This window comes from Mytilus californianus, unplaced genomic scaffold (assembly GCF_021869535.1).
Source record: "Mytilus californianus isolate M0D057914Y unplaced genomic scaffold, xbMytCali1.0.p SCAF_15, whole genome shotgun sequence".
In the NCBI taxonomy this organism is placed as follows: domain Eukaryota; kingdom Metazoa; phylum Mollusca; class Bivalvia; order Mytilida; family Mytilidae; genus Mytilus; species Mytilus californianus.
Window position 1 is genome coordinate 1793989 of NW_026262637.1, and position 27930 is coordinate 1821918.

The 27930-nt window shown below is 32.5% G+C and overlaps 1 protein-coding gene across 1 annotated transcript in view; it reads left to right on the forward strand.

Moving 5' to 3' along the window:
* LOC127725935 (uncharacterized) overlaps positions 1 to 27930 on the forward strand; it is a 94561-nt gene that overhangs the window by 40603 nt on the left and 26028 nt on the right. The window contains exons 8-12 of the mRNA XM_052233240.1: positions 1877 to 2035; positions 3865 to 4338; positions 8497 to 8958; positions 11896 to 12330; positions 23360 to 23767. Of these exons, the coding sequence (XP_052089200.1) occupies positions 1877 to 2035; positions 3865 to 4338; positions 8497 to 8958; positions 11896 to 12330; positions 23360 to 23767 (1938 nt within the window). The remainder of the gene's footprint in view (positions 1 to 1876; positions 2036 to 3864; positions 4339 to 8496; positions 8959 to 11895; positions 12331 to 23359; positions 23768 to 27930) is intronic.

Sequence of the window (27930 nt, forward strand, 5' to 3'; positions counted from 1 at the left end):
ATACTTTTATATAAAGGATTATCTTTGTGGATTTTTTCGTCTTTGTCAGATTTATTTGTATATGTGCTTGCATTTTGAAATTCAGAAGTAGGTGTAATACCACCATTGATTTTCCTAAATTGTCCTTTGTTAAATTTGCACTTTTCAAAAAATTTTCAGGAATATATCTTTGTTTCAAATAAAGAAATACTTGGCATGAGTTAAGTTTATTATCCTGTCCAGTTCTATAGACAAAATATCACATAACATTTCATTGTATATAAGAAAATAACCATCACTGGAAGTTAACCAATCAAATGTTCACCTTTTTCTACCTGTGTACAAGCTTTAGTAACCATGTAACCTCAAGTTTCCAAAATATTCTATAGTAACACCGAATAAAAAATAATGGTGCTTTGAAACAACCAAGATATATGTTGATGACCCAGAAATTTTTTACTGCAAAGAAATGTAGGATTAATTTTCTACAACTGTCAATTTCAAGTGCATATTTTTTTCGACCCTTTTTCGTATGCAACCTGATATGACGTATTATGATTTGGTGGTGTAACACCAAGTACCGTATATCTATGATGTATATTTACACAATTTTGACTCCTGTGTACAAAAAATGTATCATGAGTACGTCTGTTTTGGTTTATCACTTCATTTTGTCAATATAACTGAATTATTAACAATTGGCATACAAGTTAGAGGTTTATGTTACTAAACATCAGGTTTTTTTTCGGAAATGCCTGTAAAAAATCAGAAATACTGCTGTTGTTTTATAATTTATTCCGTCTGTTAATATAGTCGAACGTTTGGCTGGTAAATTTAAAGCAGAACCAGCATCAGATCTTTGAATTGGGGTGATAAATTCCCCATTTTAGAATAATTCTTAAAAAAAACGTTTATGCGAACACCGAATGGACTAGTGATACCATTTGGGATCTTTCATTCAACTACAAAAAGTACTACCTCAGTGGTAGTTATGCTATTAACGGTGTCCTTTTAACTGCATCAGATATGCATTTCGACTCTTTAATGATGCCTGAGGTCAAATCAAACGTTCAAAAGCTTCTAGAAAAAAAAACATAAGAACAAATGTATATCCAATCATGAACAAAGAATCCGAGCCTTGCATGTAGGAGATACGTTCCATTATTTTAAATTTTGTTTCTGATTTTTTTACAGCAAATTTCAAATAAACTATATCCGTATATTCATGCAAGATAAGTATTGGGTATATTGCAGCATACGAAAAGACAAACAACAGAACACAAATATACAACATGGGGCTTTTCTCATTTTATAAAAAAAACCGGGCTAAACTCAGGACTCTTACAAGGTATTCAGTCCTTGCTAAAAAAAAAGTGGCACATGATGTGTTAATCTGTAAATTGTTTATTTTCAGAACAATTGTTTAATGCAGATAACATGAAACGTCCTTTTTGGTTGGTAACATGTGTTGTCAATTATACGGTTGATGATCTGAATCATTAGGTACAACGTTATGCAAGCGCAGTTGACGTGTCCGGATAATTCTAATGATTCATTCTAATCTTTTCAAAAAAAATGGTCTCAATTTGTCAACTACAGTATTGTTATTCTTCAATTCAGTATAAGTATCTCGAAGCTTAACACATTGCCTTTTTTGTGTTTGGTATTCTTAAAATACATATTGTTCTTTTCCGAGTATTATTATACTCCAAATGTCTGCAAACTTTGTGTAATGATCCCCAAAGTAACCATTACTTTATTGTCGCTGATATAAACGAAAAATACATAGAATTTGTCATATTCATGGACCTCAATGTATGCTCTCGATTTTATATTCCACTATTTAAGTGTATCATATTTTCATTAACCAGGTTCATAAGTAGCTTTTTTATTTCAGGGTCGGTTAGATATTCCATTGATGAGATTAACCACACAACAACGATTAATCGAGCTGTACAAGCTGTACCAACAATGATTGATAGAAGCACTACAGCAATTGAAAGTCCAATCAATGAAACTACTGACAATCCAGATTGCATCGAAAGAGAAGTTGGCGGTAACATATAGACAATACTTATTAATAAGTTTGCAAGAAATATATCATGCATTAACATGTCAATCGCACATTTGTTTGGGTTTCATTTTTAAGATTTTTATGACATTTGAACTTAGCCTGACATAGATGGAAAATACAATGGTTCCAAATGTAATTTTGATAACAAATTTTTACAAAAATTCTGAATAAAAGAGATATTAGGACAACGATTTCAATAATCTAAATCTATGACTTTCATGTTTTTTTCTAACCGAAACCGTTATCCCACTTCATTTGCACTACTATCATATAATGTGTGTTGCTACTAATAACCAAAGTTGACTGTTAAATCCATATGCCGATCATTCATACAACAGCCATTGGTTTAGAGGGGGGAAAAAAGACTCATCAAAGATGCCAGGCTTATAATTTGATACGCCAGACGTGCATTTCGTATAAAACATGGAATCGTCTAAAAAATGATATCGTCTTCACAATTGGCAACGACCAAGTTGTGGCTAAAAAAAATCTCCGAAAATAAAGAGGCTTTTCATTACGTTTGCCAGATGCTCGTTTTATCACAAATAACTCAACAGTGACGCTCAAATCAAAAAATTTGAAAAGTGAAATTAAGTACGAAGTTTAAGAAGAATTAAGGGCCCAAATTCATATTTAATTTGCCAAAGACGGCTCAGGTCATTTGACATTCATCTATGTATCTAAAATAAAAAGTAGTAAACAAATATTCAATAATTAGGTTATAACTCCATATATAACACAGACGAAAAAACGTTCAATATTCCATCTTAGGTGAATCAGAGGTGTAAGAGAAAAAAAAAGTCTCTATTCGACCAATTATTGAATTTATCAAGGCAAAAAAAAAAGGACAACCTCTAAGCAAATAAGTTAAAAGAGTCTTTACAACGACACATAGCAAAGCGTTTCTTCAGGTGCTTTTCTTGATTTATCTTAATCAGGAACACTCAAAGCCAAATATTTGAAAGCCAAGGAAGCATAAATACCAAAACACGTAAAGAAAATAATGACCAAAAGGACATCTAAAAATCAGGCTGCAAAACAAAATACATAGTTCATATATTCACAGCATACACAGCATGTATTTTAGGAAGACCAGTTTGACCAAATTTATAAACAAATACTACATTTACAACACAATACTACAAATTTAAACATTTGGAACAATGTGACTTTAGCATATCTATGGTAGCTGTTTTTCACTTGTTATATTCATTTATAGCGTTTGATTTTGTCAGTTTATGTAGACTTCCCCTTTTTGAAATCGATTTGGAGTATATTTGCTATACTTTTTACTAGTATAATGTATAGTATGATTTGCAACTTTAGAAACGGTCACCTGCGATGTTTTGAATATATATCTTTCTTCCTTTGTATATATGGATATAAACGTTTAAGTATTTTGACTCACATATGTTTTACTTTAAAGAGACTTGATAAATTGTTTACCTGTTGCACACACTGATATCTTAAAATATGGTAATGTAGGATGATTTTGTCTGTTCTAAATGGTTTACGAATATCTACGATTTCTTCTCTTCACGTCGAACAATGACTAAATTTCACAGTGAAGCCAACCTCTACCATGCGAGCACTATTTCATTAAGAGTCAATTTTCGGAGATTATCATTGAAGATAATAAAAATAAGATCAGTTGCGTGCTAACAGTTTTTGAGATACACAATCAAAATGTAAGAATGTTCTTTGCTAGTTAAAATCTAGATTGACATTCTTCAAAATGGAAATTGATTCAGACATTTGTTTTCACTGTACACGAATACATATCTATATTTTCTTCTTTTGTGTTATTGTAGTACTAATGGTGTATAGTATGAAGATTAAAGATAATGCATTGATTCCACCTTCTAAACTGCCATTTTTTCGTACCAATGATGATGACAGCAAAGGGATAACGATAACGAATCTCGATCATACAAATATGGTACTACTGGGATGTTTCGATGATGTAGAGTGGGTTGAATCAATATTAACTGTTTGTGAAAGTCTTACACCAATTTGTCAGATACAGAACACAAAAATGACAAAAAAGCTTCTCAACCAAGTGAAACATATTGTATTTGTTGCTTCTATGTCATCACAAGAATCTTATAATCTAAAACCATTGCTGGAATGTCTCAGTGAGTCTAAACTGTTACCAAAAAAATTCGTTACAATAAAAAGGGATCACATTATGCTTCCAGATGTGTTGAAAAAATCAAAACAAATCAGTATTAGTGTTGTAGAGAAAGAATGGGTTTCTAACGTGATGGATGCTATAGCTATGACAGGTACGTTCTTTGTTCAACTGTATTTTAAAGTATCATTTTAAGATAAGTTAAATGCTTATTTTTTACAATAATTTATTGCAAACAAAACGGTTTCATAACCTTTTCTTTGTGAGATACATCCAGATTTACATACTGTACTGGGAAGTTTTCAATTGAACCTTATTATGATCATTATTAGGAACTTATGTTGAAATGTGATAATATGTTTCTTGTGATCAGCTAGAATGACAGCTGTAACATTCCAAAATTGCGATAACATTTTCAATGAAAAACACTTTGTGAGCACGCCCAGGTACCCTTTGCCCCCACATTGTCACTGAGGCAAAACAAAACTCACCAGATTCTTAGGTTCAAAGACTCAAGACCTAACAAAATTTATCTGATTTAATATTTTTGTAAGGTTTCATAGAAGCAGCGATGACCATTTTTTGCATTTATAGAAAAAGAAGGGATATTGGGTATCCACACATTGACATAAATTAGTACATGGACAGCAAAAAACCCACACAATAAGCAAAGGAACAGCGCTTGTATTGCTGTTCTTCATTTTAAAGTCACAATGAGGCCTTCAACACGACTGGTGACCTAAGCATTGACAACAACTCGTCTCTACGAAATGTGTTGCCAATTGCACGTAAATCATAAACTGGAAAAGCGACTTTAAAATACTTAAGGTTAGTTAAATATCATGCGAGACGATGATGCATATAGAGATGTAGATGCTCCTTCCAATAGAATTAATTCTGTGAAGTTGTTCATACAATAATATATAATAAGAATTAATGGTTCTTTGAACGGTCGTGTTACTTTTTTCATCGGTGAGCATATTGGTGTGAAGCACTCGTCATACATTCATTGCAAAAGTGTTATTGAAACCAGGAACGAAAAGCCTCAATCAATATAGTTGTTGTGTGTATTATACATGATATTAATTGCTTGAAAAAGTATTTTGTTGTTGAGAATTCCCTTCTACTAAATATGCACTCCAACGACAGTTATAAAAGAGGATATTCTAAACAGTTATCATTCGGTTTTAGTTTCTTTTTTCAAATTTGAAACAAAGATGAAAAACTCAAATGTTCTTCACTCGGCTAAATACTCCACAAAACCTCTTCCTTTCAAAATTAGTAAAATCTACATGTATTTCATCAGCAATCAAAACCGGGTTTAAAAGCTACTGTATAACTACCTGCTCTAACGCAAGGGAGAGTTAACCAGACGTGGATACTAAAAAATCATATGATCTGCTAGAGTATATACAACGAATGCAAATTTTAAAAACAATTTACACATCAAAATATAAACAATCTACTTAAATCGGGACTGTTGCGATAAAAGTCATAAGCACAAATTGAAATTGGGGACTACCAATGTTTTAAAAAAAGAGAAAAGATACGAAAAATCCTACAAAAAGGGTAATAAATCCTGGTGCTCTGGAAGGGTGAGCAGTTCTTCCTTACATTTGACATTTGGGTCATTCTTTTCTACCTGATTTACAATTCTGTGTTTCCGTAAATCCCGGTATGACTTGGCACCCATAGAAATAAGAACAAATATGTAGTGTTTTCCTATAATAGAAGATCAACTAAAGCTATTGTAAAGAATTATTATGACGCGTAAATATCCCTTTGATTAGATTTATTGGCCGTGTCCCTTTCGTGGGTTGTTCGCCGTTAATCTGCATGTTCTGCAAAGGAATTGTATATTAGATTGACAAATATTCTGTCCGCAGTGGAAGAGGGTCTTAAGAAATACTGTGAAACTATTTACTCGCGTAGTGGTATAAACCATATGTGGATTCTAAAAAACTCTAAAGAATTTTTGGAGAATTTTATTTCTAGGTGTTTCTCTGAAATTAATTATATCACAACTTTTGATTTTTCAACCATGAATACCACCATTCCCCATATAATATTGAAAAATCGCCAATATCAAAATGGTAGCATACGCTATAAATATATTACTTTGGGATACCATACGGCATATTTTGTTAATGAGGACAAAAAGGAAAAACATGCTACACAGAGGAGCAGGTCATCAGTATGCTGGAGTTTCTTAATGACAATATATCTGTTGAATTTGGAGGTAAACCTTTTCAACAAATTGTCGGAATTCATATGGGAACGAACTGTGCGCCTTTCTTTGTCGACCTCTTCATATTTTTATATCAGTAATTGTTTCTTCAGACACTTGTCACAAAAACAAAAGATAAAAGAAGCCAGATCATTTAACTTCACATTTAGATATATTAATGAGATTCTTTCCATTAACAATCCAAAATTTTCTGAATGGGTTCCATTAATATATCTTCCAGAACTTGAAATTAGAGAAACAACAGACACGGCTTCCCCCGCCTCATTTTTAGACTTATACTACGAATTTTTCATCTCAGTACAAGAATCTATGACAAACGAGACGATTTTAATTCTGAACTTATACATTTCCCCAACCTTACTAGCAATATACCAACTTCACCTGCATATGGGATATACATTTACCAACTCATTCGTTATCCAAGAGCTAACAATGCTACTAAGACTTTATAAAACGTCACCAGTGTCTGATCAAAAAGATGAACCAGGGCTATGTCAAGGAAACTTTCGTCCTTTTTCTGACAAATTTCATCGGGAGATACCAATACTTTGTTTATAAATATTCTGTATCAACTTTCAAGTAATACATGATGGTTTTGAAGTATAGACTCTAGGTACTGACGTTGTCATCTTAATTACGTGTTATACATGTTAAAGTGTTCTTTAATTTGTCTTTGTAAATTTTTTACCTTTACTGTTTAATTCATTTTTGTTAATATACTTTTGGCGTGTTTTGGTACTAATACATCCCGCCATTATTTTATTGCGCTATGGTAATTTTTTGTATTCTTGTCATTCATTTTTGCTTTTGTGCTTTGTCTATGTGCCATTTTGTTTTTCTTTGTCGACATATTTGTTTGTTTTTATAATGATTAAAAAATAAAACAATGTTGACTGTTGTACCTCTATTTTTGACATTTTCACCTATTATATCTGTTTGTTTTGTTCACTCATTGTTATCAATATAATTGAATTTTATGATACTATCATGCAAGTTGAAGGTTTAACTAGCAATAAAACCAGGTTTGATCCACAATTTTCTACATAATGAAATGCATATTCCAAGTCAGAAATATAACAGTCATTTTCTATTAGTTTGATGTTTTGGGGTTTTGGATATTGCCATTTGATTAGGGTCTTTCCATTTTGTTCCTTGGAGTTTGGTATTTTTGTTGTTTTACTTTTGACTAATTTTTCTTATTTGATTCGTTTTATTTTCATTAACTACATAAAAAACGTCAGCTTTATTTGGTGTATAGTTTATGTGTCCTGTTGATATGTTTCACTAGCCTTCAGCTTATGTTCATGGCTTATTGGCCAGCATTACGAATCATTATTGTGTCTGCTTCACGGCTACTTTACACATTGTATCAATTATATTTGTGAAATAAAATATTGATAATGTGCACATATACTTCTAACATGGTTCAAGCGACTTTGATATCTTTTTGAAGATCTTTGATCATATAAAAATAAGATGAGGTATAGTTGCCAACGAGACAACTCTCCACCAGAGACCAAATGACATAATAAATGTTTCTTTTGTGTAAAACCTATAATGAGGGTTTGATCCTAAAGATTGAATATTTTTTCTTGAATGATTGCAAATTTTAGCTTCTTCGAGAAACTACAATAAATCTAGAGACTTCTTATCGAAATATATATTATAACTTTGACCAATGACACAAGGTCTTTCTTTTAATATTGAATAATGTGTTTCTGCTTACGTCAACAGTTCTCGTCAATAAACTTTTCAGTCTTCTGGTATCAAACACAAAACCTATCGGAACAAGTTTATAGTGCAATTTTTGTCTTGTTTTTGTGATTTTGGAAATTTGATTAAAAATGAAAAATAGAAAAATGTTTTTAGCCTCTGATGAGGTGTAATCGTTAACGTTTACTTAATATTTGACGATTTAAGCAGTAGATCGAGGTATTTCTATAAAACATTTCTTTACCACAACAAATAGGTGCAATATTGCTATTCAAAATGTTCTTATATGTATCTGAGTATTAGATGTTTATCGTACTATTGTGTTTAACAGCTATGCAACTTATTTTGCAGGATCAACGCTGTATAGTTTAACACTTTTCATGAAGAAAAATTCTATGCGGATTCGAAACTTTAATTTAATACATGGACAACCTTATTGTGACGAGACTAATGGAACATTTTTCATTCTAGGCAGTTTCAAGCATGTTTCATTCATTAATTCAATTCTTTCCAAATATAAATCAAAACTGACAAGTTTTAGAGACTTCGAGATCCGTGTACAACCAAATTCTTGGATATCTTTGAATACCGATAGTCTGAAAGGGATAATATGTGTACCTTCAGAAGATTTTCAACTTGAATATCTTTTTCATCCGGTCATTAAGCACATAAAACTCTGGCCGACAAATGTATTAACAGTACTGATAAATCAAATGAATTTACCGAAATTACTGAAAGGAACAAAACCTATTGATGCAACTGGAAACAACGAAGATTGGGTACCAGAATTTATTGATGCAGTACAGACAATGCGTAAGTTGTATATTCAATTCAAATAGAGTGTCAAATTATTGATTAAAAGGCAGGTAACTTGAAGTACGGGAGCGCCACACATTTTGTTTACTTATATGTCTTCCTTTGTTTACTTTATAACGCAAACCTTTGAGAAATAACGCAAACATTTACGAAATAACGCAAACATTTTTTTTAATCTTATTTCTTATTTAAGTTTCAATGGAAGCAGCTGTTATGAATGGAGGAGGCTGCATATATTAAAATTTACCACCCTTTGTACTTATTGCAAAGTAAAATGCTTATCATGGCATACTAATGAGTAGATGAAAAAGTTTTATTATTATAATTATGTACATTCATATTGCTACCCAAGCATCTCAAATAGATACTTCACTAGATTGAAATTTCAAATCCCACGATTTTTTATCAAATAATCTTTATCATATTCTGAGATTTCAACAAACGATTTCTTACATCAAAATTCATTTATTTTTTTATTAGAAATAATTCATTTTTAAGCTGAAAGATCATTTTGTCTATTTGACTTAATAGCTTCACAATTGTACGAATGTTATGACGTAAACATAGGAAAAAATATAAAAAAAATGTGTGGCGCTAATACACTTCCATAATTTCACTATATAGCTAGGGCATATCTATTTCATAAAAGAGAGGCAAAAGACACCAAAAGGATATTATCGTCCGCGATATAAAAACAAATCCTTTAGTCTGGATTCGTAAGACGCATAACAGAAGAATCTAAGCCTGTGTACTATTGTTTTGACAATCAATACACTACGTTTGCCGGTTATTAATGTTTATATTAAAAAAGGGGTGATTAAAATAAAGTCCAGTAAAAGGACAATGCCATTACAAAAGCGAAAAAAGGCACATAACAATAATAATGACATAAACGGTACCAATTTTCCTGCACCAGATACGCATTTCGACAATTAATATCTATTCATTGATGCTCGAGGCCTAAATATTTGAGATTCCAAAGTTTCTTGAAGAGCTAAAACCCCAAAAGGACAATGCAAGTGTAGCCAAAGCCGAGCAAGGAATCAGAGCTTTGCATGAGGAAGATACATTCCTTAATTTTAAATAATTTCCAAAAATTTGTAACAACAAATTATAATATTTCAAAATCCGTATTTTCATGACTGGGCTGGTGATACATTCGGGGACTATCAGCCTACCAGCAGAGGCATCGACCCAGTGATAGTAATAACATAAACGGTGCCAATTTTCTGCCACATAGAGATCCATCACTGTTAAAAGTGTCACAGATGAGTTGAGACATAGACATATCGTGTCGGTTAATCAATTCATAATGGTGACCGAGAAACTGTAGACGTTTTGATTTAAGTCATTTTTCCTCATAAATGTGTCAGCACATGTTCTGTTGAAGGAACACAACCTTTGAAAATGAAGTCAGTTAAGTGTGAACATGAACATGAACAACGTTTCCGTTGTGATATGTAAACATTATACGTTGGTTCAAACGGGATCTCGTTGCTGAGAGTAGAAACTTTACAATTAGAAAGCTAAAATGATCACTTTTGTAACAGAGTTTAGTCTGAAGAATGTTGAGGAAAAGATCAAGATATAAATCAACCTTCTATATAAGCTAGTGCCGGTAGTATCCTTCTTCTTAGGATCCTGGGAAATATGGCAATAATTCAAAATTGGGTATTTGAAAGACCGCAAAAACATATATTTTTTTAGGGTAAATAGTTCATGTGACATCCGTCATGTTACTCATTCGAAGTAATAAAGGCAATTAAAAATTTCATTTTGTAACCTATCGACATGAGGAATAAATCCATGGTCACTTGAGACACATTCTGATAAGTGTGGGTGGATATTTTCTAGATGATTGGATATGCACGTTCAGGAGCCTCTGGCGTTTGTTAGTCTTGTATCATTTTTAAATGTAGTTTCTTGTGTATAATTTGGAGTTTAGTATGACGTCCATTATCACTGAACTAGTATACATATTTGTTTAGAGGCCAGCTAAAGGACGCCTCCGGGTGCGGGAGTTTCTCGCTGCATTGAAGACCCATTGGTGGCCTTCGGCTGTTGTCTGCTCTATGGTCGGGTTGTTGTCTCTTTGACACATTCCCCATTTCCATTCTCAATTTCATTTTTACGTGTATGCAGTTATTTTTCAAATATAAAAGACCGTTATATTTTTTAATTGAACGTTTACATCAGGTTTAGTTCTTTGAACTTGCTTTCAGTAACTGCGAGCATTCTTTAAAACGATGTATAAATTTTTTTTAATTTGTATATGTATCTATTAAACCTTTATTTTAGAGTTGTTTGGTGTTTTTTTTTTTTTTTTGCATCATTTAGATGTACGTGTTAATCTGTTTATCGCTACATACAAACGTGTTTTGATTAAATACAAATAGTTCGTCTGGCAAATGTGAATGTGCCTGCCAGAAACCTCGTCATAAGTTTTCCTGGGTCATATGTTAATGATGAATTAGTTGTAAAAAGTAGATATAAAAGCAGATGTAAAAACTTGCCTTGTTATAAAGATACCTGTCTTGTGTTGAAGATTGTATGTGACCCATTATATATTCTTTGGTTTCTGTTGTCGTTTATTTGTTGACTCAATGACGCTTTCTCCCGAATTATTTTCTAAACCAAAACACACACACGGCATGTAAGATTGGGAAAAAAAGTTAATTCACAAGTAGGCTCAACAATTTTTCGATATTGTTTCCCTGTTCTCTATCGATAAATTTGCAGAATACTTCAAAATGTATTAATACAATACTCATTGTGTGAAATATTGTCAGATTGTTTTTGCTGTTCGTGTATATGTTTTATAGATATTTTCTATCATTATTCATCTTGTAATGAATAGTGCATTCAAAAGTTGTCATAAAAGCAATAACGGGTATACATCTGTATTTTTCTCTACTTCACACATTCATATTGTAGCGTCTAAGGCATACGTACTAAGATACAGAGATGAACACTATATTCGCCGCCAAAGATATATCCAAAATGTAAAGGGCAATGAAATCATTGATAAAGGATTGCTTTTAGTAATGGGGAGTACCAAAGCGATACAATGGTTTGATAATGTTTTGTCAAAGAATGATCAGACTCCAAAGATGCAATTAGTGCAAGTACCTTTTGAACAACTTCGCAGTACCACTATTAAAAGCATAATATGCGTTATAGCGAACTCAAATGAAGATGTTTCACTTCACCCAAATATGAAACAATTTGCATGTTGGCCAAATAATGTCATAACAGTAGTTATGGAAAATATGACTGTACCAGACTTGCTGAAAGAAACAACACAAATCTTTGAAACTGGTAATGAGGCAAACTGGCTTGCAGATGTTATGGATGCAATAAATAGATCAAGTAAGTTATTTTGGAATTCTTATCTAAACTTTAAAAAAAAAAATTATTAAACACGGAAGGAAACATTGATATTGTTTCGTTAAATAATCAAACATTTTCTAAATATACTTCGGAAATTTATCCAAAAGAACTTACTTTAAATAAATCAAATATAAACGGTGATAACTGCCCTTTCCTAGATTTGAATATTTCAGTTTTACACGGATGCTCTAGTACACTAAAATTTATGATAAAAGGAACGATTTTTTGTTCCCTATTGTTAATTTTTTTTTTTGGACGGTGATGTTCCTTTGGCACTGTCTTAAGGGTTTAAATATCACAGCTCGTTCGCTATGCCCGTGTTTGTTGTGATGATTTGAATTTCAATGAACGTAATCTATGTATTACTGGTAAGTCAGGGATTCCGTTACCACAAAATTACTTAAAACCTTTGCTAAATCATTCCATAGATATAAAGATTTGGTTTTGAAGTTTGGTTGTACCTGTAGAAAACTTATTTTAAACGGGATAGCACATCTTATTTTTTAAGGAGATATTATTTACCGAGACTGGAAATTTACATACGATCCGGATGAACCTATCGATCTTTAAATGAACATATTCTTAAAGGTTACCATCTCAACACTGTAATTAGATCGTTGAATATTGTTTTAATATGCCGTGTCATTAGAGTTATATGCTTCTCTTGTACCAATTTGTATTCAAAGTTATTTTGTGGAATTTTTTTCAAATCACAGATCAAACTTAGACAGACGATGTTTTAGCCCTTCCATGTACCCTTTTAATGCCTGTGGATAAGAAAATATATGTTATTGATCAAAACAATGAAATATTGGTCGATACCGTTCAAATTTCCATATGAGTCGGATTTCCGTCAGACACTTGTCAAAAATCAAAGAAAATCAAAGAAGCCAGAACATTTAGTTTCATTCAGATATATTGTTGATGTTATTTCCATTAACAATCCAAACTTTTCTGATTGGGTTTTATTAATATATCCTCCAGATAGAAATTAAAGAAACATTAGACACGGCATCTTCCGCCTCATTTTTAGACTTATACCTCGAATTAAACATAGGCTGTCATCTCAGTACCAGTATCTATAACAAACCAGATGAATTTTATTTTGAAATAATAAATTGTTCCGACCTTAGCAGCAATATATCAACTTCACCTGCATATGGGATATACGTTTCACAGATCATGTAATTTCATATTCAGATATATTGTTGATGTTGTTTCCATTAACAATCCAAACTTTTCTGATTGGGTTTCATTAATATATCCTCCGGATAGAAATTAAAGAAATCTAAGCAGCAATATATCAACATCACCTGCATATGGGATATACATTTCCCAACTTATTCGGTATGCAAGAGCTTACGGCTGCTACTCAGACTTTGTAAAATGTTAAAAGTGTTTAAGCAGAAAGTTTAAGAATCAGGGTTTTGTCAAAGAATGTCTTGTTCCTTTTTCTTAAACAGTTTATTGAAATATAAAAGACCTTTCTGATAAAAAGTTCATATCAACTTCACAAATAATACATGTTTATCTTTTAGTGTAGATTCTAGGTACAGACGTTGTTAATTATCTTAAGTATGCGGTATAGTGATCTTTTTATTTTGTCAAATGTATATGTTTAACCTTAACTGTTAGTCCATTTTTGGTAATATACTTTTTGCGTGGCTCTGTACTTATACATCCCGCTGTTGTGTTATTGTGCTATGGTCTTTTTTATTCCGTGCTTTGTCTATAGAGTGTAAATATGCCATTTTGTTTTTTCTTTGTGGAAATAGCTATGTGTTATGGTGATTGAGATAATATTACAATGTTGTTTGCTGAACCCAAATTTTTGACATTTTTACCTATCATGTCTGTTTGTTTTGCTCACAAATTGTTGTCAATATAATGGAATTATATGCGACTGTCATACAAGTAAGAGGTTTGGCTAGCTATAAAACCGGTTTACTCGATCATTACCAAATCCGGAATATGACAGTTGTTTCCCATTCGTTTGATGTGTTTGAGTTTTTGATTTTGCTTATTTATAAAGGACTTTCCGTTTTGGATATCCCTTGGAGTTCGGTATTTTTGTTTCTTTTTTTTTCTTAAATAAATGCATCAAAGGATACTTTGAAAAAAAATATTCCGTATCAACTTCACAAATAATACCTAATGGGTTTGAAGTATAGATTCTAGGTAGTGACGTTGGTTATCATCTTAATTACGTATTAAAATGCTCTTTTATATGTCCTTGTATATTTTTAACATTTACTGTTTAGTCCACTTTTGGTAACATCCTTTTGGCGTGTCTGGGTATTTATACATCCTACCATTGTGGTACTGTTCTTTGGTTATTTCTTGTATTCTCGTCGTTCATTTTGGCTTATGTGCTTTGTCTATAGAGTGTCCACATGCCATTTTGTTTTTCTATGTTGACATTTTTGTTTGTTTTTATAATAATTTGAATTACAACCCAGTGTTACCATTTTACCCAAATTTTTGACATTTTTACCAAATATGTCTGTTTGATTTGCTCACACATTGTTGTCAATATAATGGAATTTCATGCCATTGTCATACAAGTGAAAGATTTAGCTAGCTATAAAACCAGGTTTAAACCACCGTTTTTTACATAAGGAAATGCCTGTACCAACTCAGTTGTTTTCTATGCATTTGATGTGTTTATGCTTTTGTTTTTGTCATTTGCTAAGTGACTTTCCGTTTTGAATTTTCCTTGGAGTTCGGTATTTTTGTTATTATACTTTTTGTTAACAAAAGTCGGAACCTGATTTTTGAAGAAATTACAAAAGTGATTATCTATTATGACGTTCTTCAAATGCTTGGGGTACACACCCATGGAAAAATGCGAATATATTGTTTGTCAGGGGGTCGTGATCTGTTTGGGCCACGTAAATTATACTCCCACGTCGTAGGCTTTTCACCAGTGAGTTACGTGAGGTCAATCGGTATAACAGACGTCACTGAACCATCGACTCAAACTGTGACGTACGAAACATAAAAACATAAACAAACGATGATAAGAATTTGTTGAAAGCCAATGTTCTTAAATAAAAGAAAGATTTATCAATGGTTTTCAATAATCAAGTGCGTAATTATACAAATTAAATCAAACAAGGACTTAAATATTTACTTGTGGTTGTAATACAGATCTTATTTGTTGGAAGCGATACACATCCAACCTACTTCATTGGATTTTGCAAGAAAGATTAATGCATACCTTTCTGGCAGAAAAATACACAATATTTCCATGTTCATTTAACTTCATTTAAACCTGTTTAAGTATGTTGTTGTAAATGGTTTAAGCATGTCAAAATTCGGTTAGTTTTTTGTTGTATTTTTTTTTTGTTGTCTTTTACGTCAACGTACACAATAATGGGAATACAAAATAGTTGGCCACTTTTTCCTTCAAGGGTAGAAATGATTCATGGGGGCTTGAATTTATATTAGTTTTACCAAGGGTTGTCAATGACCTTTATGCTGATATTTTACACCTCACTATCGCTCGAGGTAAAATATTTAGCATAAAGCGTATGATATTTTCTGAAAATCTCTAACTTTTCTCAAAGAACATTCATCTTAAACGTTAAGTTAGTCTTAAAAAGCAGTAAATTCATAATTTTCCTGAAGGGAATCACTAAAACTGTGCAAAAAAGTATCAAGCCTCATAATTTTTTACCACATTTTTACAAAAGCAGCAATGTGTTGTATATATGCAATTGCTTAACAGGGATTGTTCATGTCTGTTCCGTCATTGTTTGACTTTATATTATGATATGTATGATTCCGGATAATGATAAACATATGGTTGAAAGGAAAAGATGTTGTTCTTATCCAGATATATAGAAATAAAGATTATATATTACCTCATATAGTTCCCAAGCCCCAATAATAGTTATCATGAATTTACATGATGAAGAACCCGTTAGCGACAATAAGTAGAAAAAAACGAAATTACAATGATTTTTACACAGAATCAAACGCCTCGAAGGCCCATCAAAAACAACATTTTATTTGACAATATAGATGAATCGCTACCATCTCTTTCCCAGTATGCCAAATTTCCGTCATCGACGCCAAAACAAAGTGACCGAACTTCACAATATATCACAGTCCCTATTCCATCATTAATAAGGAAATTACTGTGCCAATTTTCAGTAGTGGCTATGCTCATGAAAATGCTTAAACATTTTTGGAAAAGTTTACATCCTGTATGACATATCAAGTTTTTAACATTCCTGAAAATGAAAAACGAGTTATAGCAGCCTTTTATGTACACTCTCTGGCCCTTCAAGAGTACGGTTTAATACGGTACAATCAAAAGTACATGGACCTAATAAACGACGAAAACTTTTTAAAGCAATCAAAACTGAATATATCAATAATGACTACTATAACAATTCAAATTTATTGGTCCAATCCGAAATTTTTAACAGTACGCAGTTGGTGCCAAGCCAACTCTTGGAGGAGTTTTAAATCATAATTGTAGAAGAGGCTCCTAAACTACAAACACCTGATTTAGACATTTTGACAAAATGTATTTTTGGCCTACCGTCTGATATTAAATATTTTGTGCGGGTATGAAATCCTAAAAACCATGCCGCGGTATTACATAGTGCGCAGGTGGATCAGGCCTATGGTTATCGTACAATCTTAGGTGCTTCGAATGATTGTATCATTTCAAGTGGTATGCAAAAAGCTAAGCAGTGTGTACAATGAGCTCGAACAGATGGCGCCGAACTTGCAGAGAAAGAACAGATTTTTCGTCTTACAAATACAGTTGACAGACTTCACGTACAAAATTAGTGCAATTCTATGAATCCATCGTTCCCCCAACATCAGGAGAAACAGTATTCCGTCACCTTGCTATAAATGTGGTGCGCATGGTCATTTTGCAAAACAGTGCCGTTGGAGTGGTATAGGCCCAGTAGAGACAGACATAAAATGGGTGAAGCGTACAAGTACAATTACCAGTGATAATATTTCTGAAACTTCTTCAAATATTTCTGTTCATTGTTCAGATTTTATGTCATTGTCAGTTTCATTTTTGTGAAAATTTTAATGTGTCAGATTCAGTTTCTAATATAAATTTGATTTCAGAGTTATATCAGTCACTACAATTAGAATATAAATCAGAAATTGATGAAAATGGTTGTGATATTATTTAAGCAAATGATGAAAAGATGTGCGTGCTTGGTACTGCACATGTTTCTGGTACTACTGTACATGGTACTCATGATTTGAAAGTATATGTTATTGTAGAGTGTTCAAATCCATTAATTTTGAAATTCTATATTTTAAAGCACATAATATGATTTTAAATTTTGGTACCATTACAATTTCTGTTTCTTCAAAGCAAATTAAGTGTAGGAAGTCAGTATTTATACCACCAGATTCAGAACAAATTGATTGATGGTGACGTTATAAAATGTGTAAATATTGGACAACTGTTGTTATGCAATATAGCAACTTTTGTATGAAAAAGGGCATATTTATCGCAAAAGCTCTTGTAGGTGTTTCAGTAGATGATTTTATACCTCTGAATTTTAAATCCAACTAGAGATCATATCAAAATTCATAAAGGTAAATATTTATCAGATTTTACTGTTATTATTGAGAATTATCAGATTTGTAGACCACAATGTTCGCATGTTGTATTAGATAAAAATGGCAATGATTGTGTTACACGTACAAATACAACTAAAAACTGTAATGATGTTGAAAACAAATGTGATGCTAAAACTAATACTAGTACATTTGATGTCTTTATGTCAAATTTTGATCTAAGCAAGGAAAATGTCTATTATGTTAAAAGGGATCAGTTAATTCGCCGAAAATACTGGTATGGGGTATACTAATATTGTACAACACCATATTCATATGAAACTAATCTTTGAATCTTGCTATACATTAACGAAGAAACAGATGGTATAAAATTACCAGACAAGTGAAACATGTACTCGACCAATTCTAGATGTTGACTGCCAAGTTAAAACGGACACTTTTGACAACTCCCATAAAGTTATAAATAAAAGTCGTTTTTTTTCCGAAATTTGATATAGCGGTTGCCGAAGGCTATGACGGTGATACAGATTTTCCAAATGATGTCGATGGACAAAATGGCGTATTGTACATGAGAACAAAACAAAAACGAATTGTAACCAAATTGACAATTTTCAAAGCACTGCTAGTACTGGTAAAACTGACTCGCATATGATACAGGACCAATACCCCGTGTTACTACAATGACAGTGATGTTTATTATGTTCAGTGTAATCAACCGTCTGCCGACGATATTCTTATGACAGATATGCAAACAGACACTTATTTCGACACTGACGTTTTTCACAGGTTCTTACATCAGAAAGTGACATTTTTGTGAAAGGTATGTACACAGACACTTACAATGAAACCCTCTTTCAAAAAATATCAGAAGAAGTTGTGCAAATTTCATGTTTTATGATAGTGTCTGTCTTCATAAGAGGATCCGGCAATCAAATGAACCAAACAATTATCTAATTATCAATAAGTTTTAGAAAATACATCATGATTCTATGTTAGCAGCACTCGGAGGAATCAGTGACAAGTACGATCGAATCAAGGAACATTACTTTTTAGAAAATGTCCGATGTGATGTCGATCTATGTTAATTCTTGTCACTTTTGTCTGACTCGTTAATTGACAAATATAAACACGAAATTAGGAATCACCGCTTACAGGACACCGCTCGAACCTTTTCAAGATTTACAGGCCGATATTTTCGGTCCCATTCCGACAACTGACAAATGAAATTGTTACATTCTTACTACATGTACTACATGTAACATGTTCAACAAGTTTGGTTGCTCGATTTTTCTTACTGAAAGGGACGTTATTTCAGTTGCACATGCACTATTCCAACTCCTTACTACATATGAAGTGTGCGATACGCGTCTTACCGACCAATGAATGGAATATGGCAAAAGGTTTTCAGCATTTTTGTTCAGAATTGGTTACTAAACATTGGTTACTAAAACATCATTTCACTCCCAGCTTTGTTCACCAGTGCCTAACCCTTTGCAAAAGGTTTCATCAAAGTCTTGCAAAGCGATTAACGCCATAAGTGCAGAAAAATGTTCAATCTTGGGACACATATTTATCGTCTGTTGTTTTCTGTATGAATATCGCTGTGAATGGATCGTTTGGATACTCACCATATGAGATTGTGTATGGATCAAGACCTAAATTTCCGTGTTGCAATCCGACATTGAAGTTCTGAAAAGTTGTGAGGAGTATGTTAAACAGCTGGAAAAATATTTGTCGTTAATTCAGTAAACCGTCCGTGCAAATATCGACAAGTCTCAAACCAAAATGCTTCTGAGAATTCATTGTGTTATAAGGAAAAGGACTATGTGTATTTTTTATCCAAACCTAATGGCCAAGGCCAAAGCTTAAACCTCAGTACATTGGACCAATGAAGATTAGTAAACTTTGTACCAATCATATGGTTATGTTGCGCAATCCAACAACAGGCAATTTTATTAAACACGCCGTGCATGTAAACAGACTTAAACCCCCTTATGTGCGACAGCCATATGTCAAGGAGGCTGGTCAAGTTTGGATAGATTCGTCCGTTCAGTCGACTACAACATCGAACATCGTATAACAGAATACTACTGACAAGTCTATAGTTAGCGATACAGCTCACAGCACAAATAAACCTAAGATGATTACGCCCAGACCGAAACGTACTCTTAAAAACCTATATGTTATCGTGATGGTGTTGATACTTCGGAGGTTAATTCGAGTGATGAAAACCGAAAAATACGTGTAATTGCACAACGCACTAATGCACCAAACATAGATTATCTCGTACAAACTTATCAGTTTGGTTTCCGCAAAGCAAACTTAATGCTGTAGCAAAACGTTACATGTATGTGCAACTAAATCCGCCACTGTGTGCGTAAGCTGGTGTATTGTCAATATTTCCCATATTTGTCTCATTATGTTATTTGATATTGATATTGTACTTAATAATATTTTTTTTTAATATGCTAGGATTGAGTAAGTATTGGATTATGTAGAATGTGTATGACGTGTGTTCAGGGTGTATAGAAAAATAACCCGATGTTGATTTTCGTTTGAACCATTTTTTTTTATTTATTTATTTATTTTTTTTTTTTTATGTATTTTAGTTGTTGTCAGAATTGAAATTTATCAGCATTTTAAGAAGTTGAATTTAATTTGTGTAATTCTCTTCTTTCGTCGTTGAAATAATTGTTTTGTCTATGTGAAGTTATGTGCAATCCGTACACTGAATAGAATAGAACATCCCTTACATCATTTTGTATACGTGTGTTAGGCTGTTGAAAAACCATTGCTCTTTAAAGCAAGACCTGTTTGAAATGTATAGTTGAGCATAAAAATATAAGAAATGTTTATGAAACAATAAGAGTGTCTTAATTATGCTGATGATATGCTGTATATGGTTTTGTAGTTTACTTTTCATTGCAGTATATTTGTAAGTGCTGCTGAAAGTATGATATAGTCTAATGTTCATTGTTGTAAAATTTTGGGGACCAAAGGTTTTTTTTTTAATGGTGGGGGAGGAGGGTGATGATGTTTATTTGCAATTACTATACGTAGATTGTTCATGTCTGGTCCGTCATTGTTTGCCTTTATATATTGTTATGTATGTTTCCGTATGATAATAAACATGTGGTTGAAAGAAAAAGATGTTGTTCCTAGCCAAATATATCCAAAGAGAGATAACATATTACCTCATATAGCTCCCAAATGCCACTAATATTGCAAATGATTATAGTTGAAAAAGACTATAATATGTAATGGATCGTAGCCGAAGCACTCATTGACTACAGAGAGGATAAATAAAGGCAACTGTTACAGTAGTATACTGCTATTCGAAATTCATAAATCGATTGAGAAAAAAACAAATCCGGGTTAAAAACTAAAACTGAGGGAAACACATCAAATATAAGAGGAGAACAACGACACAACACTAAAATGCAACACACACAGAAACAAACTATAATATAACAATGGCCATTTTCCTGACTTGGTACAGGACATTTTAAGAAAAAAATGGTGGGTTGAATCTCGTTTTGTGGCTAAAACTCCCGCTTTTATGGCAATGTTAAATATAACATTAAAATGCATTAAAAAAGACGGACAATACTGATTTGACCAGACTACAAAATCGCAAAAAAATAAATAGTATGAATAGACAAAGACCAGTATGGGTTATATCTAGTTGATTTGGTGATATATTGTATTTGACAAAGACGTAGAATAAGCAAGAAGGACCTAAGTGTAATTATTCCATCGTGATAGAACTTAAGAAGGTTTTTCTATATATGTGAATTGGATTTTGAAAAAAAACAGCATATTCACCAGAAGAAATAGTACATTCAACGCACAAAACGTCGCGTATTTAATAACGATATATTTGTGGACGTACATACGGCTTTATTTAGGGTTGTAACACAGAACATGCTGTATAGTGGCATGTAGATGGTGTACCTTTCAGATCTGCAATGTTTTGTCAGTCGTAAAGGATGATAATTTTAATTACCATGCCGCTACCTCAAATTGTAATTGTATTATACATATATTATTTGCATGATAATAACATTATCCACCTTTACGACAGACAAAAACAGCTGATTTGCAATGTATATCATTTACTTGCCACTATACATCATACACTGTGTTACAACCCTAACTAAAACCGACAAGGACTAACGAAATTTATATTTTAATCAAGCATAGTTGGTTGAGGGGTCTGGAACACTGGACACAGTTCAAGATGTATCCACGATGTCTCAGATGCGGGGTTTCGAATCCCGCTGAGGGAAGAATTAGAATTTGCTAACGCAAAATTTCAGACGAAGTATTATATAATTTATGGTGTTAGCCCTTCATAACCACATATCTGCTTACCCTTCCGGAGCACCTGAGATCACCCCCAGTTTTCGGTGGGGTTCGTGTTGCTTAGTCTTTAGTTTTCTATGTTGTGTTTTGTGTACTGTTGTTTGTCTGTTTGTCTTTTTATTTTTAGCCATGGCGTTGTCAGTTTGTTTTCGATCTATGAGTTTGACTGTCCCTCTGGTATCTTTCGCCCCTCTTTTATCCGATAGAGAATGTCAGTGGTAGTCTTTAATTCTGACGTAATTTCTGAAAAGGATCTGTGATAAAGATTAAATTCCCTGAATTAGTTGACTTTTATAGCTCTACATGAATAACTTTAAGAATTAAAGCATCTCATTTTATTTAAAGTTAATGCAATTTTCGATGCATTTCATTTAATTTTTAGACATTTGATGTTTTAGTTATATTCTTTCACATTTAAAAGGTACCAAAATCAATTATACATTATAATTCCATCGATAGACATCATCATAACCAAGAGAACAAAAGCAAAGATGTGCTATTCAACATGATTAAATATAAATATACGTCTAAACCTGTGACGACTTTAGTACAGACGTTCTCAATCATATTGCTTGTGGTTTTAGTGTTTCCATGATAAATATATATATTTATAATTCGTCTCACATTTAGCTCAACAATGAGGAGGAAAGGCATTATTTCAATAACGAAACTTATATTTTCATACAGCCTTGTTGTTCAAGTGGTCTCGGGCGCTGGAAATAGTGTAGGCGGTATTGCCACGATGTCATGGAAGCAGGTTTCAATCTTGCTGTAGGAAGACCAAAAATATGGAAGATCTAACTTTGTTGGTAGAACCATTACAAAATATATTTGTGGATTTTGGTGGTATTTTATACATGTTTCTTTTAAACATGTTTCGTTGATTTCTTTTGCCAATATCAATGCATATTGTGCATTTTCGCAAAGATGATTCATTTGAGGTAATGTTAAATTTTGCAAACGGTTACTGGATTTATGACTATTGAACAGCGGTATACTACTGTTGCCTTTATTTATTCATACAAGTAAATTCAAACTATTAACCACTTCCTGACGTAATTAGTAATTTCTGTTGTAGTTTCCATTGTAAACATATTGAGATTCTCCTGTGGTGAAATCCATGATGTCAACCATGAGGATGTTTTGCTGATGGGGAATACCTTAGATGTACAATGGTTTTATTCTGCTTTGTATAAGTTGCAAAATGCCGTACATTCAGAGATCAAATTAACGCAAATTTCGCTTGAGAAACTTTGCAGAAAAACTGTAAAAAGCATTATATGTGTCGTACAAGAAAGTTCAAAAGAGGAAGACTTTTTTCTGTATTCAAGTATTAAAGATTTCGAATGTTGGCCAAAAAACGTCATTACAGTTGTCCGGGATGAAAGGACTGTACCGAATCTGTTTGAAGGAACCAACATAATTGATGCCACTGGTAGACAAGCAAAATGGCTTTCAGAAGTTATGGATGCAATCAATAAAGCAAGTAAGTCTTTCATATGCTTAAAAAATATCTCAAACAACGATGATGGAAGATAATTATATCACTTTCTATTTTAGCTTCACATATTGTGAGGATGAGGCGTTTTATTACATATCATTGTCCGTCCTTTTGTCCACATGTCATACACAAGCAAAAAGTAAAATATCAAAAATTACGAACTCCGATGAAATTCTATTATATTGACAAGAATGTGTGAGCAAAACAAACAGACATAAAAAGTAAAAACGTCATAAATTGGGGTACAGCTATCAACATTGTAATATAATCTTAATCACTATAAAAGCAAGGGAATGTTTTGAAACAAATTAAGAACCTTAACGGAAGCCACCTTTTTATTCTTTTCATTGTTTTTTTTTTTATTATTATTGTTTTTTTTTTGTTAATTGTTAAAGAATTACTTGACTTTAACCTACCGGATTTAACGCTGTTTCTCGAAAGTCCACTAAATCGAGTAAACTTTTGTTGGTTGATATGAAACTTTATGCTGTTTTTATGATTGTAAAATGACCATTGTCTTGTGTGCCATTCAAGAGTTAAACTACTTTAACTTTCCAATGTAGATCCATTTTTCACATGTTGTGCACTAACTTGAATGTTTTATAACGATTTGATAACAATAAAATGGTGGGTGATACATTCATTACAGGGTATGCTCACTTAGTCTCGCTCCTTTCGGAGAACATTCTATTCCCTTCAGTTATTTGTTTGTTATCTTATCGTTTTAATCGTTATCTTCAGATTTAAACACCGGTTAAATACTGTCATCTTTACTAATATTTAATGGTAAAATAGTTTATTCCAATATGAGTGTTTAACACCATACCAAGTACAGAATAAAACACTACTAAACAATACCCTGTAGGACTACAACATTCGAAGAAGATAGCGATAGGGTGACAAAACAACAAGCTGTCGAAATATTATAATTTGAAGAAATTCTCACTTCAAAGAAAAGCAGCTTTACGTCACACTAATTTCGTTAACTGTTCCCTATATCATGTATGTCACATGTATTAAACACATACGTTGTATATCTTTGACTGTTAATTAATGGAACGTGAATATATCAAGAGTATTAACATTATTTTACGATTTATAGATTTCACAAAGAGATATTAATATATGTCGTGCAAGGATGGGGTGAATAGAATATTGAAAACTTTTCTGTCAAACTTGCACCTAGCTCAAAATTAAATAAATCTTTCTTTTTTATAATTTACAAGTAAAACTTTAGTATATGTTTATGTTCAAACGTAAAATAATAGAAATACCGAACTCCGACAACATTGTCGTAAATTTCGTAATTTAATTTGTCTTTTTGACGTTTCTGATGTGAGCGTCACTGACGAGTTTTTTTGTAGATTGAACGATCATCTGGCGTACAAAATTATTCCTGGTATATCTGATTAGTTTATTCACAAACTATGGAATGATGCCACTGCTGGTGGAGGTTTTCTTATAGAAGGTATCACCAGACTAGTAGTCTGCACTTCAATGTTAACATCAATTATCATTATTGTCGTCATAATTATAAGAAAACTTTGAACTTTTCGATATACTACGGTTTTTCACCCCATGAATAGGTAATCGTAGCTGTATTTGGCAAAACCTTTCGAAATTTTTGTCAACGTTTTGGGGACATTCACTTTTTTATATGAGCGTCACTAATGCAACTTTTGTAGACGAAACGCGCGTCTGGCGTACAAATTTAAAGCCTGTATCTATAATGAGTTAATTTTTAACGAATTTCATTTCTTATTATATTTTCCAAATTATCCTCGAACAGTATCTAAAATTTTTCTTCTTATAGTGCATAAGCCACTCAACAAAGTTTGGAATGTAAAACTTTGTTATTTTTTACCCATGTTTTCTCTCAGAAAGCAAATATTTAATTGTAACAACTTATTATTTTGAAGCAAGATTTAACAGAACTAGAAGAGCTTCAAAAATCGATCCATGTAATGAAATGGTGGTCTTTTCAATTTTTATAAGTTATTGGAGACTCTCATAACTATAATTATACCTCTGCCCAAAGGGAGGGATAATACTGTTTTATTCCTCTCTGTATGTCTGTCTGTCAATCCGTCAGTATGTCCTTCAATCTTTTCTTTGAACTTTTCGCCGATTTATTTACAGGAACTGCAATTAGAGCATACATTGTGTTAACAAGGTTTCTTTCAACTTTTCGTTACTTTTGTTTTTTTTAATATCTTCATCTCTGTTCCTGTTTTTGTCATAAAAATGTTTTGATTCGAGCGGCATTATTATATCACATGTTGACAAAAATGCCCGTCTGACATGCCAACCTAAAATTCTTTATCTTTGGTGGTATTTCATAAATATTCAAATTTTGTAGATGGCAGTTTCTTAAAGAGATTTTTTTATCTGTATAATGTCGCATCAAAGATAAAAAAAATCCCTTATTCGTTGTCCTTACACAATATTGATGTGCACATCCTGTCAAACCTGTTTGCTAAAGCGACAAGGCATTTAAATATATTTTTATCTAACAAGTCGATGGCTTATGACGGTTGAAAGGGAATTCGTTTTGAGGCTTCTAAACATCTTGATAACATGCATTAAAACCTGAATTAAACACGATTTCAAAATAGAAATGGGATAGTCTCAAGATAGTTTGGGGCCTACATCGATAATGTAAGAGCGTTATTGTTTCACTGTGTCAGTCCGTCCGTCAGTCGCTCCGTTAGTTGTTTTTAGCGAAAAATAAACTCCAAAACTATAAATCTGACGTTGATGCTAGTATCGTAATTGTGCATTCAATGCAGATATGCATATCATATCCTACTTGTTTTAAAATTAGGAACCACGTTAAGTCCACCATTTTTCTTCATAAGGAAATGTCTATACCCAGTCAAGAATATGACAGTTGTTTTCAGTTCGTTAGATGTGTTTGAGCTTTTGATTTTGCCATTTTATAAAGGACTTTCTGTTTTGAATTTCCCTCGGAGTTCACTTTTTTGTTTTATTTTACTTTTTTAAGCATATTATTTGAATAAAAATGTATAGATATTTTCAGAAATTCTTTTTGTAAACGCAAATTCCAAAAGCATTGGTAGGATGACGATAACTTATTGCTCAAATGTTGTGCATAAAATGCCGACGTGGTTATTTGGCTATCATCTTTTAAAAAGCTTTGTTTTGTATTAACTAATCACAAAGGAGGTATTATAAGAGCCATATTTTAGCTCCTGAAATTACAAACAAGCGTAAATGTTTTTCAGACTTCACTCACAAATAACCAGGTTAATAGTATATGGACAGTCTAGTGCAAACAGATCATGCGTGACGTCATTGTGACGTCTAAATGCATTTGAAATTGTCGTATTTGACAAAAAGTGACCATTTTGTTGTTAGGTTCTTTGGACAAAATAGATATGAACATTAACTTTATCGAAATACGTAATTTTACATATACGAAAAATATATGGTGTTGCAAATAATTGTTTTTGGTAAAGTCTTTGCTCAAATCTTCATTATCTTAATTATAATTACGGCTGTTTTTGCATTTTTGCACTAAATTCAAGACATTTAAAGCCAAAATGCAAATATTTAATACACATTTTTATTTCATGCATACTGATAAATGTAAAAAGTAAAATAACAAAAAAAAAACGAACTCAGAGGGAAATTCAAAACGGAATGTCCCTTATCCAACATGTCCAATGTCAAAATCAAAAACTCAAACAAATTAAACATATGGATTACAACTGTCATATTCCTGACTTGGTACAAGCATTTTCGTATGTAGAAAATGGCGTATTGATCCTTATTTTATAGCTAGCTAAACCTCTCAATTGTATGACAGTCGCATAAAATTCCATTATATTGACCACAATGCGTGAACAAAACAAACAGACATAATCGTTTTTTATATATATTAGACCGTGGTTTTTCCTGTTTGAATGGTTTTACACCAGTCATTTTTGGTGCCCTTAATAGCTTGCTGTTAAGTGTAAGCTAAGGCTCCGTGTTGAAGGCCGTACTTTGACCTATAATGGTTTACTTTTACAAATTGTGACTTGGATGGAGAGTTGTCTCATTGGCACTCATACCACATCTTCTTATATCTATATAAGATATTAGTCTATTTTTGGTTATATCCATTTGGCTGGGTACTTATACAT